This window comes from Microtus pennsylvanicus, chromosome 13 (assembly GCF_037038515.1).
Source record: "Microtus pennsylvanicus isolate mMicPen1 chromosome 13, mMicPen1.hap1, whole genome shotgun sequence".
In the NCBI taxonomy this organism is placed as follows: Eukaryota; Metazoa; Chordata; class Mammalia; order Rodentia; family Cricetidae; genus Microtus; species Microtus pennsylvanicus.
In genome coordinates, this window is record NC_134591.1 from 73,069,731 (window position 1) to 73,087,170 (window position 17,440).

Below are 17,440 nucleotides of genomic sequence, written 5' to 3' on the forward strand. Positions count from 1 at the left end.
GGAGCCCGGAGTCTCCATGAAAAGTCTCCTGTCTGAAGGACCATGATTACCCTTCTGGAGACACCTGGACAGAGCTCGGCTATCCTGAGTCCCCACCGCTGTCTCCCAGTGTCTTCCTTGCCAAGTGAACCTGTCCCCTGATGGCAGTGACGTGCAATGGTGAAATGCTGGCCTTCCCTGGAGAAGGTGCTGCCCCTGGGGTCTCTATAGCTATCCTGACTTTGACTTAGTTTCTTTTCTTTCTGATAGTCTTTGCTCTGTGGAACATCCACTTGAGCTCACATGGTAGGGTTTATCTCTGAGCTGGGTTCTGTGTAGCGCATCCCTGATGCCTCCTGAGCACTGGATTATAGCATGCCCCATCGCACCATGCTCCTCCAGGGCTTTGTTTTCCGGGCCCTGAGGCTAGGACGTCTGGTTAATAAGACAGATCATACCAGGATGTGATTCATAGAGTCACTTTATTACTGCTTTCCATGTGACTGCATTTCCAAGGTGACAGCCCCAGAGCCATCTTCCCTTAGTTCTTTTCAATCACCTGCAGGACACACAGGAGAAGGTGAGGTTACCCTGATGGCTGATTCTCAGGGAGTCATGGCTTTCCCAACCTGTAAAGAGGGATCTTCACCTGGAGTCCTGCTGGGGCCTCAGGACCAGAGGCCACGCATCTCTAATGAGTGCATGACAAATGTACAGATTGGTGTGGCTTTGGGTGCAATCTGTTTCTTTGTTTTTCTGAGACTGGGTCTCACTGTGTAGCTCTGGCTGTTGTGGAAGTCCTTCTGTGGACCAGAGTGGCCTTGAACTCACAGAGCTGCCTGCCTCTCTCTGCCTCCCCAGTGCTGGGATTAAAGGTGTGCACCACTACACCGGGCTAATTGTTTCCAAGACCAATTAGCGGATCAAATACTTTTTTGGATGTGTCTGGTTTTGGTGCTGGGATGGAATTTGGGGTCTCACACCTACGCTACCATGGAGCTGCACAATAGCCCTTGGGGCTTTTTTTTTTTTTTTGAGATGAGGTTTCTCATAGCCCACAATGGCTTCAAAGTTGCTTTGTAGCCAGGGATGCCCTTGAATTCCCGACCCTCTCACCTTCCCCTGTGCTGGGATTCCCTGTACATTCTAACATTCAGTCTCCATACACAGTGGAGCTGCCGGTTGCTATAGCCCAGCCCCTCAGCAGAGTCCAAGGCTTGTCCAAGGCTGCTCACCGCAGCAGTGCAGGCATTACAACGGAATGGTGAAACATCCCTTGTTTGTTTGTTTGGTTTTGCTTTTTTTCTTCTTCAAGACAGGGTTTCTTTATGTAACAGCTCTGGTTGTCCTGGAACTCACTTTGTAGACCAAGCTGGACTTGAACTCACAGACATCTGCCTGCTTCTGCCTCCCAAATGTAGGCATTAAAGGTGTTTGCCACCATTCCAGGCTAAATGTTTTGATTATGTCTGGCAATACAGGTTTTTGTTTTGTTTTATATTTTTGTCTTATATGCACACGAAACCCAGAAGAGCACATGGCATGTAATTCACAGTGATTCCCTCTGTAAAATGGGAACACAGGTTAAAGTGAGATCTCCCCTGCTTACTTAATAACTCCTATATTCTTTTTATAAGCAATATTTTAAATAAAGAAATATATTCCTTTCAGGACAGAACAATAAAGCTGTGATTGCTCAAGCATCCAGGCTGACGTTTTCCAATGGACAGCTGCTGAGAGGGTGAATGTCTCGGGCTGCCTGATCTCATTTGTGCCTTTTGTTGGCAGCTTGCTGGCCTTGGCTCATCACCTAAGGCTGTCTAGACAGGTGCTCCCAGCATCCTCAGGGTTGCAGCTGTTTGAGACTTCAGGCTGCATGTGCACACACAGTGCGGCCCTGGGCTGGGACCCTCTGAGGCTCCCATTGCTCCTCCAGGGACAGCTGGCTCCTCAGCTCCCTACTCCTGCTGGCCGCCATCCCTAATCCCTGACTTCCAACACTGACTGCTCTCCTGAGAACGCAAAGGCTCTGCTCAGGTGCCCAGCAAGGTTTACTTTCCCTTTTTGACCTTCCTGACGGCCCCCACCCCCACCCGCAGCCATCTGCCCTGCTCTGTCTGCCTGTGGCTGTGGCTGGGAACAGCAGGTGCTGGGACAACAAGTCATGCTTTAGGTCCCAAAGGTGCTGCCAGGCTCAGCTGCATAGTGACTGACGGCAGCAGCTGGGGCCACAAAAGATCCCAGAATCTGCCCGAGACAAAACCCATTAGCATCTTTCTGCCCAGTCATTGAGAATCCTTTGAAATGCTCTAAACTGAGTTTAGATTTCCCTCTGCCAAAACTTAGACATGTCTCTCTCCCCAGTTCACAATCAAAACAAACCAAAATGGAAAAAACCCTCTTGATTTTCTGGTTTTTATTCTCTAACTTACTTAAAAAAGAAGCATGTATTTGTGCATGTGTGTGCGTGTATGTGTATGTGTGTATGTGCGTATGTACCACAGCACAAGTATGGAAATTGAAATACAACTTGGCTGGGCTTTGAATTTAGGCCGTCAGTCAAATTTCTCACCAAGAGCCTTTATCTCCTTGATCCATTTCTGAGCTCTTTAACAATTTTTTTTGGATGCTCTGGGGCTAAGTCTAGTGTGGGCCGACCAGAACCAGCACACAGATGACTGAGAAGCTGGCAAGGACGAGTGGGCAAGCCTGGAAGCAGTCTCAGGCTGGCTTGGACAGCACCCTCTCCCCGTGTGCATGGCTGCCAGTTCATATCTGGTTTTCTAACAATCCAATTCAATTTAAGGTTCCCTGCAGATTGAACTGGAGGTAATGAGACAATGACAACTTCCCTACTTTATGGACTCTGTCACAAGTGCCACCATCCTTGCTGTTCCTGCTGAGAAGTCCGTTTAGTTCAAATCCCATTTTACAGGAAAACAAACCAAAGGGGAGGCTACAGAGGAGTGAATTAAAATACACCCTGTGGGCAGAACCCTTCCCTCCCTGGCATCCCTCCCCAGACTCCCTCTCCCTCCATCCTTTGAGCATGCCAGTTTCCCACTGTTCTGGCTGCTACCCCCAACTGCTGCCTGTGTCCTCAGCTGCTCTGGCTGGCCAGCTTGTCTCAGGGATCTTCCCGTCTCTGCCTCCCCAGCACTGGGATTACAAGCATGGGCTACCATACCATGCTTGGCTTTTTACAGGGATTCTGGGTATTGAACTCAGGTCTTGGTACTCGAAAGGCTTACACTGTACTGCCTACATTCCCCCTACTGTTCTTTTAATAATTTGTGCTTGTTATAGTAAAAAGGAAATTGGGCTTCCAGGAAAGGACTCGGTCCCATTTGCCTGGGAGTGGCCCAACATAGGACTGAATAGTCCAAAGGGGGCAGATAGGGACAGTTGGTCATCTTGTGGGGATGGGGGAGCACTCTTCAGGGGAACTAAGTGCTGACAACTAAGGCTGTAGGGGTCTCAAACCTTTGGGTTTGTGGACTTTGTAAACATATATGACCACTGACTGCATTGGAGGGTGAAGGCTGGACCTGTGTACCCATAAGAAGAAATGAGATAACCCTTGCTGATCCTGGGAAGCCCCACAGGCCTCATGGCAGACTGCGGGCTTGGGGCTGGTGGTGCTTACCGTGTTGATCCAATCAATGAAGTTGGAGACCCTGGTGAAGACGGATGGCTTGCGGGGGTAGTTGCAGCCCAGAGAGGAGCCGAAGCTCACGATGCCGTGAACCTGCCACTTGCCGTTAGATGCCTGGCAGTTCAGTGGTCCGCCGGAGTCCCCCTAGGAAGCCAGAGTTGGGTGTGAACGGAGGATGCCCAAGGGGGCAGGGTTCTTAGTATATTCTTGTTGATCACCATCCTCTGAGGCCAGCCAGGTCCCAGGTTGTGGTACCTTGTCTACGGGAGCTGGCATATCTTTATTTGGGGATCAGCCTCACAATTGGCTCTCCTGCTTCAGCCCCATAAATGCTGGCATTACAGGTGTGGATTATGATTCCGGCTTGGCTCACATTTTTCCTCCCAGACAGGTTCTTTCCATGTAGTCCAGGCTGAGCTAAAAGGTGCAGCAATCCCCCTGCCTCACCCTCCCTAGTGCTGGGACGATAGGTACGTGCCCCAAGCTGCACCTAGGCACTTTCTGTGCCTCTTGTCTTTTCAAGCCTGTGAGGCCAGTCTGAGTTTCTCAGGTTCACTGGAGAAGGCAACTGAGTATTAGAGGCTCAGACTTGCCCGAAGGAGACCATGGAGTGAGGGGTCTGCGCAGGCCAGGCACTGACTGTAGGTGTGAGGATCCCTTCCCCCTCAGAAGAATCTGCCTATAACAAGACCTTCGGTTCGTGCCACAGTCTCTAAGAAGACTTCTATAGGAGCTACCCAAGGGGCCACCTTGGGCCATTACAGTGGGATGGCAGTAGAGACCTGGATGAGATCCAAGGAAACACTCAAGACTTCCTAGCTGTTAGGCAAAGACAGGGTGAGGGAGCTTAAACCATCTTTCCTGGGGACTGAGAACAAAGGTCAGGTTCTGAAATGGTCCAGAACCATTTGCAAGGCTCCTGCCCTAGGAGGGAGGGAGAAGATGGACCCTAGGATACCCCCAACATTTCACCCCCCACCCCCACCACTGCCACATCCTGGCCATGTTTGGTTGTAGACTGGGCCACCTAGTGGTGGATACTCACATTGCAGCTGGAGGTCACACCATCACCACCAGCGCACACCATGCTTTGCTTCACGGTGCTTCCCCACCAGGTAGACTTGGAGCAGGTGGCATAGTCCACAACCAGCAGGCGGCCCTGCTGCAGGACGTCAGGAGTGGCCCCGTTGGCTGAATGAGACCAGAGAGAAGGTGAGAGTGGGCAGAGACTCCGAGTAAAAAGGAGGCAGTGGGGTTGTCGGTTAAATGCTCGCCATGAAAGCCTGAGGGCCTGAGTTCGGATCCCCAGTGCTCACGGACAGAGTCAAGTGTGGCCGTGGGGGTGGGGACGGAGTCAGGAGGGTCCCTGGAGCTTGCCAGCCGTACATACGGTACAGGGGTGGAGTGGGTGGGTAAGCATCACCGCCTAGATTTCTGTTCGCCCCTTTCTTTCTGGTCCATGCAACTTTCTCCCACTTACAAGGTTGCAGTGGAGGTGGCCAAGTTAGTTTGCACTGTGCCCTCAATTGGCTTGTATGCTGGCTATTGGTGATTGGTTCTGGGGTCAGCACCTGACTCAAGCTAAAGCCAATGGGCTCCTTTCTTGGAGGCTGTGGCATAAAGAGATGGAAGCCAGAGAGCTGTGGGCTGTGGATGCCTTTTTTTTTTTTTTTTTTTAGACGCGGAGAAGAACGAGGCAGAAAAGACTCTCTGAAAGAGAGCTTATGTTTTGTTTTTGTTTTTCAAGACAGGGTTTCTCTGTTTAGCTTTAGAGCCTGTCCTGGAACACACTCTATAGATCAGACTGGCCTCAAACTCACAGAGATCTGCCTGTTTTTACCTCCCGATCACTGGGATTAAAGGCATGCGCACCATCGCCTGGCAAGTTTATGGTTCTTACAGGCTTCAGACTCCTTGTTCTGGAATGTTCCTGACACCTAGTTGGTTCTGTTACTCTTACTTAACTAAGACAGGAAGCCATCTGGAGCCTTCTAGCTGGGAAAGAAAATTCTGTCATGAAGGTAATTTTCCTCATGACCCCACATCACTGCCACAGTTGGCCAGGATAAAGTTCATTTTCATTCTCTCTCTCTGTATTCCTAAAGCTGTGACCCTTTAATACAGTTCTTCATGTAGTGACCCCCAACCATAACATTATTTTCATCGCTAATTCATAACCGTAATTTTGCTACTGTTATGAATCGTAATGAATCTGATATGCATGATATCTGCTATGTGACCCTCCCTGAAAGGGACTGTGACCCACAGGTTGAGAACTGCTGCTTTAGGGCCATCCCTCTTTTGAGTCGGGGTCTATCATTAGCTTAGGGCTCCCAATGGGGAGCCCCAGGGAGCAACCTGTTTCTACATTCCCAGAGTTGGCATGATAAGTACACACAACCACACCTGGCTTCTTAGCATGGCTTCTGAGGATGGAACTCAGGTCCCCATGTTTGCAAGGCAAGCGCTTTACCAGCTGAACTGTCCCCCAGCCCTCATCAGCATCCTTCAACTGCATTTTACCAGGCTCTCCAAACAGGCTGTCCTCACGGCAGCATTTACTCCTGTTTGACAGGATGTGGAAGCCACGGAACTTAAGGGTCTTGCCCAAGACTGCTCTAATTAGCACGCAATTGACCCTTGGTTATCACTTTCCGGGGTCCAGAGCATTTCACAAACATCTTTGCTCTTTGTCATACTTTCCACTTTACCAATGAGGAACTAGGCGGGTACAGCCAAGAAGCCTGAGCTACTTCCCTGCCTCTCCTTTGTTCCCTTGCTTGGTAGACGGGCTTCAGTCCTCTCTGCGGAGGAGAAAATGGCTGGGAAAGAGTCTTCCCTAGTCCCCGTTCCTATTGGCTTAGCTTGAGTCAGGTGACATTCCTGAACCAATCACCAGTGAGCAGAACACTAACCAATCAAACCTGGCTCAGCTTTAGCCAGTGAGAAGAGGCTCTGCCGAGAGCTGTGGGATTTCATTGATCTCCAGAAGCCCGAGGTCACAGAGGATGCGTTATTCTGGGCTATAGGGCCACACGAAATACACAGTGTGACCTGTACACCTCTCACCTCACCATAGTGACAGCGACAGCTCACGCACAGGGGCTACCGTGTCTTGAGTGTTTCTCTGGACTTCTGCTTTGCACCTCGTTAATCATGTACAGCTGCTTCCCCACCTTCCCTCCCTCCTCCTGCTGTCCTCTGCCCATTTTACAGATGAGGAAGCCACCAGAAAGGCTCAGTAATATGCCTGCATCACATAGCTAATAGTGGGAGAGCTGGGATTTGAACCAGGTGTCCTTTCCAGTCTCCACCAGCCTGCCCCTCCAAGGCAGTCAAACACCCCAATGACAGAGGTGACACCACCCCCTCTCCCTGCCAGGCCTTGGAGGTGCCTGCTTGCTTTCACTTACTCTGCAGCCTGCCCCAGCCTGTGACGTAGCAGGGGTAGTTATTGGCAAGAATGGTGCCAGCAGCTGGGAGGCAAGCTGTCTGGATCTTGCTAGTCAGGGTCACTGGGCTGGCCAGTTTGATCAGGGCAATGTCATACCTGGGTCAGAAGAAAGGTAGAACAAGGGTGTTGGCTATTCCTGCTTGCCTGTTTGCAACCATTGTCATTTTCCCATGTACCATCCCAGGCTGGCCCCCCACAGGCAGGGTAGCAGACTCTCCCGCAAGCCTTTGCTTCTCCTTTCTCTGGTAACTCCAGCATTCCCACATGGGCCCCAGCAGCTACGGGGGGTGGCTCCATCTCTAGGAGGAGGGAGCTCCTTCCCTTCCATACAGAAGGGGCAGAGGACGGTTGGGTTGACCCTTCTCGGTGCAACTACCAACTCCATCCCTGAGAACGCCAGATGGGATAGAACATACCCGTTGGCAACGTTGTTAGAGTTCCACTTCTCATGGACCACAAGCTTGGAGACCTGAACAGTCACTGAGCCGGATTCCGCGGTGGAGAGGCTGTGTCGGCCCAGCACCACACGGTAGGTCTTGGAAGAGCTGTGAGGAGCAGAGAGACAAGACAGGTCAGTGACTACTTTTCCCTAGCCTCTGTGAACAAACACCCCATGAGTGTCCCCAGTGCAGAGCGCCATGAAGGAAACAGTCCCCTGTTCAGAACCATTACTGGTACTCCCGAGAAGGGAGTTGCTGGCCTTTTCCCTCCTCTACATCCTCCTGGCCTAAGGCACTCAGTGTGTGTCACCTATGGACAGAGGAACTCAACAACACTGAGGCATAGATTTGCGCCTATGCGTCAGCCAGGCTAGCTGCGGTTCTCCAGGCTCCTTTATAGTACACGGATCCAGGGATCCTTGCTCTAGGGCTGAGTGTCACTGATGGTAGGGTGAGCAGCTGGGTGAGCAGGGAAAGGTGCTCAGTTACCTGATGCAGTGGGCAGCTGTTAGGACCCAGTTGTTGGCCACCAGGGTGCCTCCGCAGGTGTGGTACCACTTCCCCAAGGACTGGTACTGCAGGGAGACCTGGGGGGAAGCACAGGCACATTTGTGGGAGGGCACTGGAGGAAGGCAAGGTGGGCAGGGCACTTCCCTCAGACCCGTGCTTAAGGGTCTATCCTCAGACCCAAACCATCAAGATAAAACATTTTCCTCCCCAACAAACAGGGTCTATTGGGACATAGCCAAGAATGACCTAGAGCCCCTGATCCTCCTGCCTTCACCTCCTGGGTGCTGGGGCTGCAGGTGTGTGTCACCAAACCTAGTTACTATAAAAGCATTTTAATGCTTTATAGAAAAAAATAGCACAAAACTGTGGTTGTTCATGCCTATAATCTCAGCTCTGGGGATGTGTGGGCAGGAGGATCAAGGACAATCTTGGCTCTGTACCAAGTTCCAGGATAACCTGGATTACTTGAAACCTTGTCTCAAAACAGCAACAAAAATGAACACAAATCCATGATAAACAAAATAAATTTAAAAAATCGCTAAATAGGACATGGAGGTGGATATGTAATCTCGGGGCTTTTGTATTTGCAATCTGTTAGCATAACTTTCTCCACTTCCTACTGGTTTCTGCTTGATGCCACCTTCTCCATGAAGTTTCTATGACAACACCATCCAGAACAGTGCACACATGCACACGCGTGCTGTCCTGGCAAGTATTATGCCAAGTTGACACAAGCTAGCGCCATCTGGGAAGAGGAGGGAACCTCAATTGAGAAAGTGCCTCCATCAGATTTCCTATAGAGAAATTGATACAGGCATTTTCCTGATTGATACTTAGGGCCCAACCCACCATGGCAGGTGCCACCTCAGGGCAGCTGGTCCTGGGTTGTGCAAGAAAGCAGCATGAGCAAGCCATGAAGAGAAATCAGTAAGCAGCACCCTGGGTTAAATTCCCAGTACTGCCCCAAACCCAACAATGGTTGAGAAAGACACACGAGGGATGGGAGAGAGCTCAGGGAAGAACCCTGACAACTGGAGCTCAGTCCCATGCGGACCCGCACGGAAGGAGAGGACTGACTTCTGCAGGTTGTCTTCTGACATCCACGAGTGTTGTGACATACGTAAGTCCCTACTTGGCAAATAAATGCAATAAAAGAAACAAAATGAGGGGCCGGAGAGATGGAGCGGTTAAGAGCAGTGACTGCTCTTCCAGAGGTTCGGGTTCAATTCCCAGCATCCACATGGCGGCTCATAGCTCTTCTGTAACTCCAGTTCCAGGAACTCTCATTCAGACATACATGGGGCAAAACACAAATGCACATAAAAATAAAGTATAACTAAAATATAAATAAAATGAAGAAAGATACTCAAAAGGATTCTGCTCCAATCTAAAATACACAAAATTTCCCTGTGGATAGAAACTTTTTTCTCATGGGCAGAAAAGCCAGGACTGAGCCATTGCTTTTGGTTTTGAAGGTGAGTTTATCGAGAATTAATGAAGTAGCTTCCTGCTGGTCAGTGGTGGCACATGCCTTTAATCCCAGCACTGGGGAAGCAGGGGCAGACAGATCTCTGTGAGTTTGAGGCCAGCCTTGTCTACAGAGTGAGTTCTAGGACAGGCTCCAAAACTACAGAGAAACCCTGTCTCAAAAAACAAACAAGCAAAACCAAAAAAAAAAAAAAAAAAACTGAAAGAAAAGAAAGGAAGGAAAGAAGGAAGGAAGGAAAGAAATAGCTTCCTGTAGCATGGAGGGGACCAAAAAAACCAGTTGCTTTAAAAAAATGCTTGAGATCTTACATATCCCAAGGTGGTCTCAAATTCTTTATATAACCGGAGGTGACCCTGAGCGCCTCTCTTCCTGCCTTCACCTTTCAAATACTAGGATTATGTTCCTGCACCGCCATGCCCAAAGTTTTATGTGGCAATGCAGATCTAACCAGAACTACCAAACACCAACTGAACTACATACTCTGAATCAAATTTGAATCTTGACTCTTCCCAAGTTAACAGGGTGGCTTTGGGCTGTTATGTGACCACTCAGAGTCCCAGTTCCTTTATCAGGAAAATAGGGACCACTTGGGCAGGGCTCTCAACATCACTGATAATTCCAATAGAATAGTATTTAGATACTGTGGCCATTGCCGTGTGTCACACATCTTTCTGAGCTGAGCACAAGAGTCGCTTCTCATCACTCCTGTGACCCCACAGGGCACCGTTTACTGCTTCTCATGCCCATTTTACATGTGAGCAAAGGCAGCTGCGTGCAGCAACGCCAGCAGGACCGTGAACTACTTCTCATGTGACCTACGGAAAGAGCTTCCACATATACAAACAGCACTTAGGATGGGAGTGGTGGCACATGCCTTTAATTCCAGCGCTCAGGTGGATCTCTGAGTTTGAGGCCGGTTTGGTCTACATTGTGAGTTCCAAGATAGCCAGAGCTACATGGTTAGACTCTATCTAGATAGATAATAAATAAATAAGCAGTTGAATATAAAAAGATAATGCTTGGGGCTGGAGAGATGGCTCAGAGGTTAAGAGCACTGGCTACTCTGCCAGAGGTCCTGAGTTCAATTCCCAGCAACCACGTGGTGGCTCACAACCATCTGTAATGAGATCTGGTGCCCTCTTCTGGCCTACAGGCATACATGCAGGCAGAACACTGAAAATAAATATTTTTTTAAAAAAGATAATGCTTACTGGTTTTTATTTTATGTGTATGAGTGTTTGCCTTTATGTATGTATATGCATCATGTGCTTTGTCTAGTGCCCTTTGAGGCCAGAAGAGGGCACTGGATGCCCTGGAACTGGAATTCTAGATTGTTGTGAGCTGCTACGTGGGTGCTGGGAACTGAACTGGGGCCTCTGAAAGAATAGCAAGTACTCTTCACTTTGGAGCCTTCTTTCCAGCTTCCCAGGAAAGCTATTTTAAAACAGACGTGCTTCTGACATTTAAAAAAATGTAGAACAGGGCTGGAGAGATGGCACAATGGTTAAGAGCACAGGCTGCTCTTCCGGAGGACCTGAGTTCAATTCCCAGCAACCACATGGTGGCTCCCAACCATCTCTAGTGGGATCTGATGCCCACTTCTGGCATAAAGGTGTACATGCAGTTAGAGCACTCATACATAAAATAAATAAATAAATCTTTTTTAAAATGTAAAATAGCCTGGACAATGGTGTCATGTGCCTTTAATCCCAGCATTTGGGAGGCAGAGGCAGGTGGATCTCTGTTGAAGGACAGCCTGGTCTACAGAGCGAGTTCCAGGACAGGCAGAGCTACACAGAGAAACCCAGACCCACAAAAACAATACATATAAAAACATGTGTTTGGTGTTGGGTATGGTTTTCTAAGTCAGGTCTTACAGACCTATGATCCCGTCTCGAAATAATCAACAGCAACAAAATTCTCTTCTACAGCCAACTTTTCAACTAAGTGCAAATTATGCCAGGTAAGAGATTTAAAAAAAAATACCCATTTTAAAGGTCACACATGTCCTATGAAAGATCTAGTCATTTGTGCCAGTGCCAAATTTCAGTTTTGACAGCACTATGATTCTATCAGTGCAAGGAAACAGTTTTTTTCATTGGTAACAGTGTAATTAAGAGTTAATATGCATAAACAGCCCTGACTGGTCCATTCAAACAAAGAATATTTGCATAGGAGAGACATCTACTGCCTCACAGAGTAACCCCATGCGCCAGCAAGCATTGCAAATGTGTGTCTCAGAGAAGTGGGCATCTGGGGGCTCCTTTTTGAAGTCTTCTGGAGAAGTTACCTTTCTCTCAACCTCCAAACTGGCCAAGGCTGCAGGAATGTATTGTATTGGTGAAGTTGCCCAGATTGCCCTCGGTATTTCCGCCAGTCCTCATGTTTGTCTGAATATCAGACCCACGTGTGGTTGACTCACCTGCCAGGGCCAGCTGTTGGGTGTGGCTTCTTCACCTCCAACTACTCTGCTCACTTGTCGCTGGGCCTCAAAAGCGGGATACCCGCAGCTGAGAGCTGTGAAGAGAGAGGGTTGTACCAGTTGGGGATTGTGTGTGTGGACATACCCAAATCCCAGCGGGAAACCCTTGCTTTGGGGTGATCTAATAGGTCCGCCAGTCAGTACTTCATCCCAGTTCCCAGCTTGTCTTTGAATTTGTCAGGCAACTGAAGTGGGCCTTAAATTTGTGATCCTCTTGTCTCAGCCTCCTGATGGCTGGGATTATAGGAGTGTGCCATCACACCCTGCTTCAAGCTTCCTATAACTAAGGGGCCAACCCGAGAGGGGACAGCCACTCAAGACAAGTCGAGAGTGTCTGGTCCCAGTTTCACCAGACAGAAGTTACCTCCAGCCACCAATGCAGATAGCAGCAAGGTCCTGATCATGGTGCTTCCGTGGATGTCTGTAGGTCTGGCCCCGGCTAAGCTTCGTTTTTATAAGTGGACTTATCAGCGGGAGAATCGGAAGGAGTGTGTGCAAGGTGGAGATTTTCCCAAAGTTCAGTGGAATAAAGGGCTGGAATCCAAATATTTCTTTTTCCATTTCCTTCCACCTATCATCATGGAAGTACACTGAGAAACATAGCAAAGATAGGTATGGAAGCCTGGTTTGGGCTGAGTATGCCAGCACACACCTGGAATCCCAGCACTGGGGAGGTGGAGGCAGGTTGATCAGGAGTTGAGATCATCCATGACTATATAGTGTACTTGAAGCCAGTCTGGGCTACACAAGGCTGTTTCACCAACGCCCCCCAACCTCCAAACACCAACACCAACAGAGATGTAGATTCTATTTGCTTTCAAGGGACTGTGCTGTATGTTAGGGGAGGAAGAATACTACTGCTTGATCTTGGAGTTGCATTTTCAAAAGGAAATATTAAATCACCCTAGGGAGCACACAGCGTTGCAGGCCAGTGGTTCTCCAATGGGTTGGATTAACCACCGAGGACACTTGATGATGCCTGCAGACGTTTTTGGTTGTCATGGCTTGGGTCCAGGTACTACTGGCAGCTGAAGATAGAGAACAGAGAGGCTGCTGGGCATCCCGAAGGCACAGGACAATGAAGGACTTGTCATGTTCCAATCACCAAGTGTGCTGAGATTGCGAGTATGTTCATGTGAGTATGTTCATGTTCTGTAGGTACCCACAGAAAAAGAAGAGGGCATCAGATTCCCTGGACCTGGAACTATGATGTGGGTGCTGGGAACCAAACTCTGGTCCTCTGCAAAAGTAGTATATGCTTTTAACTCCATCTCCAGACTCTGGAATTCAGCTCCTAAGACCTGGACTCAAGTCCTTGCCAGTGACCTCAGAGGGCCATAGTTCAGACAAGTTGTCAGTCTTCTGGGCCTTAGTTTCTTAGTTAAGAAAGGATTCAGGCCCAGCTGGGCGTGGGGCACAGGTAAATCCCAGTACACAGGAGGCAGGAGGCAGGAGGCAGAAGGAAGCAGATGTCTGAGTTCAAATCTAGCTGTTCTACAGGGTGAGCTCCAGGACAGCCAAGAAAACACAAAGAAGCCCTGTCTCAAAAAATAAAGCAAAGCAAAGCAAAACAAAACAAAACAGAAACAAACTAACTAAAAACAAAAAAAGACAATTGAAAGATAGAAAGAAAGAAACTTTCTAAATCTAACACCAAGGTTGAGAGCATCCATTTATGGATACTGGTTGATAAACAGTGATGTTTATTGTCAGGTTTCAGTTGGAATCCATTGGCGCCAAATACTCAGCCTCTTGTAAAACTCTGCTAAAGATTTCAGTAACAAGTTGGGCAGTGGTGGCACATGCCTTTAATCCCAGCCCTTGGGAGGCAGAGACAAGCAGCTTACTGTGAGTTTGAGGCCAGCCTTGAACAGAGAGAGGTCCAGGACAGGCTCCAAAGCTACAGAGAAACCCTGTCTTGAAAATCAAATCAAACAAACAAACAAAAAATATTTCAGTAATGTATCCAGTTTCTTCCCCCATGTGATGCTTTCTGTACTGCTCAATAACTCAATAAAGAGAGCGAAACCCTTTGTGAGGGACAGACAGACACAGTCATCCAACAACAGACACCCCGACACAGAACACACAGACACAGAAGAGACAGTCTCACACACAGGGGCAAACAGACACAGGGACAGAGAGAGTTACACAGCCTCCAGGCAGGCCCATATTCACACGCATACAGGCAACAGACAAAGGATAGAAGTCTCGGGGAGCATGAAGTAGAAAATTCAAATCTGGACTCACTCTTGGTTCAATGACTTCAAGGGGGAAGTGCTCTCATTTCTTTCCTTAATGCACAGTTACGGGGGACTCAGAGCTGATCACTAATGCATGTAATCCATGCAAGCAACCACAGGGGCTGCAGATGTAGTTCAGGGGTGTTTGTTTATGTAGCGAAGCCCTGCAGAGCATTAGATCCTGGTGGCTCAGACCTGTGATTCCAGGGCTCCTGTGGATGGAGGCAGGGGCATCAGGTGTTCATCTTCAGTTATGCAGCAACTTCAGCCTGGGCTACGGGAGACCCTATCTCAAAAAAGAAAGAAAGGAGGGAGAGAGGGAAGAAGGGAAGAAAGAAAGGAAGTGAGCAAGCCAGACGGCACAGTTCTGGGACTACTGTGTGGGTGGCAAACTCAGGGCAAAAGAGTCTGGCAAAGATGAGGGGTGTTGGGTGCAGAATCCTGTGTTCTGGTTCTAGTTCTACCCCTAATGCCCTGTACTCGGGAGGACCTTTTATTATGGTCATTAGGGTCGTGAAAGCAGCCATTTTAGAAGTGTCAATTTTGCCTTAAAGTTCAAAGTGCAGGTGGCATTCTCCTCTGGGGGTTGGCTCTGATATCAAAATAGTTTTTCTCTGGTTAAAGCCATTGAACAAACAGCAGTTTGGCACAAGCCATGAGCTCGCCATGGTGACCTTGGGCAACGAAGGCAGGTTTTTTCCTGAGGGGTGTTGTTTATCCACAAACACGTTCAGTTTCCATCTCTTTCAATGTGAGCCCGGGACTTGAACATGCTAGTCAGGCACCCGCTTCCTGAACTCTGCCTCCAGCCCCCATCCATAACTGCTGAGCCATCTCTCCAGCCCCAAATCATTTCATGCCTGACAGCCAAGTACTCCACTAACTGAGCTGCGTGCCTTCTCCACCAGCTGCGTTTTTCTCTAGCGATGCTTGGCGTCTCACTGTAGGAGCCTTCAAAGTGTTGTTGGTCCCACGCCTTAGACACCATCCCCAGTTTTGACAACCAAAGATGTCTCAACCCACTGCCAGTTGTACCCCAGGAACAAGTCAAGTTGCCGCTCGGTTGTTTCCTTTCCATTTTGTGGTTGTAGCCTCAGATTGTTTCATGAGAATTTAAGGTAGTTCTTCCCAACAAGCGGATTGGGCTTGCCTCTGGTCACATGACCTCCCTAGGACCCAGGGCCTGCTAGGGAAAGGGATGTGGTTCGGGACTGGTGGGGCCTACAGCACATGCTCCATCCGTAGTCTCGGCAGGGAGGGCGTCCCCCAGACCACTTTCCCGGGACTAAGACTGGACTGTACATGAATCCAATCCTGGCTTCTGTGCTGAGAGGGAACAGCAAGGTGCCACTGCAGCCTCCATCTATCCCACAGCCCACTGCTGCACTGTGGGATAGCCTGGCTGTCCAGTGAGCTCTAAACTGGTCTGTGTGACCTTGAGCTTCTCCAGGTGGAGCAGTCCTGCAGATGGGACCTTCTCACCAGCTCTTGACTCCGTCAGAACAGCTACTCTGAGAAACCAGGTGGCTGGCTCCCTGGCTCTGGGCCTGGGCTCAGCGTGGGCGTTTCTGTGTGGGCATGCTGGTTGGAGGTTCTGGCCTGGCCTTGTCGCCGGGGCCAGCAATGCTGGAGCAGATGGGAAGCTCGGAACTCCCACCGGACCTCTGGTCTCCGGATTCGGCAACTGAAGCCAAACATCATCTGGGGTGAGATACTGGCTTGGCACTAGAGCATGCAGCATTTCACCGTTCCTTAGCAAACAGTCTCAGAGTCAATGTTAATCCCTGACTCTGGCTGCCTATTTCCTTAGATTCTCAGAAGGGGAACTGTGTAAGCAGTGTGTGTTGTGTGTGTGTGTGTTATGTGTATGCATGTCTTTCTGCATGTATATGAGTTTATGTTTAAGTGTGTGCATATGTGTATGAATCTCTATATGTGTATGTCTCTGTGTGTTTAAGTGGTCTTTGTATGTATGCATGTGTATATGTATCAGCATGTGTGTGTTTGTGTATGAATGTTTATATGTATATGGATGTTTCCCTATGTATATGTATGTGTGTATTGATATATGTGTGTGTTTAAATACATGTGTTTTTTGTGTGTATGCATGTATATGTGTTTCTATGCATATCAATGTATGTATGTATGTCTCTTTGTGTGAGTGGGCATATGTGTATTTACTTATGTATGTATTTATGTATTATGAATACATGTGTGTTTATGCATATATGTGTATTAGTGTCTATATGCAAGTGTGAGTATATAAGTATATATGTTCTTGAATGTATATATATCTGTGTGTACACTTGCATATGTCTGTGTACATGTGTGTGTTTATGTGTCTGTATGTATCTGTGTTAGGTAGGTATGTATTTGTATGTGCCTCTGTGTGTATGCATGTTTGTGTTTAGTTGGGTGTGTGCCTGTGTTTATGTGGGTGTGTGTATATGTATGTGCATGTGTGTAAGGCAAGGTCTCATCTAGCCCAGGCTGGCCTTAAACTCACTATGTAGGCTGGATAAGGTGGCTTAGTGGGTCAACACTTCTGTGTAAAGGTGGAAGGAGAGAATTAATCCTGAAAGTTGTCCTCTTCCACATGTGGCCTGTGTGCACCTCCCATATTGTATACACACAAGAGCAATTTAAAAAAATCACTAAATAACCAAGAATCCAGTGGATACTTAAAGCACACACCTGCAATCCCAGATCCTGGGAGGTGTTCGTCCTGTTTGTTCTTTTTCTTTTTTCTCTTTCTTTCTTTCTTTCTTTCTTTCTTTCTTTTTTTTTAAAGATTTATTTATTTATTATGTGTGAAGGCCAGAAGAGGGCACCAGATCTCATTACAGATGGTTGTAAACCCACCATGCTGGAAATTGAACTCAGGACCTTTAGAAGAGCAGGCTGTGCTCTTAACCACTGAGCCATCTCTCCAGCTCCCATCTTTCTTTCTTTCTTTCTTTCTCTCTCTCTCTCTCTCTCTCTCTCTCTTTCTTTTTTTTTTTTTTTGAGACAGTTTCTCTGTGAAACTGACTGTCCTAGAACGAGCTCTGTAGTCCAGGCTGTCCTTGAACTCACAGAGATTCGCCTGCCTCTGCCTCCTTAGTGTTGGGATTAAAGGCGTGTGCCACCACTGCCAGGCCTTTTTCCTTTTTTAGACAAGGATCTCACCCTGTATCCTAGAACCTGCC

General features: G+C 48.4%; 1 protein-coding gene across 1 annotated transcript; it reads right to left on the reverse strand.

Annotated features, from left to right (window-relative positions):
- Nucleotides 1-444: 444 nt before the first annotated feature.
- LOC142834279 (chymotrypsin-like elastase family member 2A) lies at nucleotides 445-12,433 on the reverse strand. Its single transcript, XM_075946576.1, has 8 exons — nucleotides 12,374-12,433; nucleotides 11,950-12,044; nucleotides 8,018-8,115; nucleotides 7,505-7,633; nucleotides 7,048-7,184; nucleotides 4,680-4,825; nucleotides 3,626-3,778; nucleotides 445-538 (listed from the first exon to the last, which is right to left on the reverse strand). The coding sequence occupies exons 1-8, from the start codon at nucleotides 12,411-12,413 to the stop codon at nucleotides 521-523; spliced, it is 816 nt and encodes a 271-aa protein (XP_075802691.1). The 5' UTR covers nucleotides 12,414-12,433; the 3' UTR covers nucleotides 445-520.
- Between the last annotated feature and the right edge of the window lie 5,007 nt (nucleotides 12,434-17,440).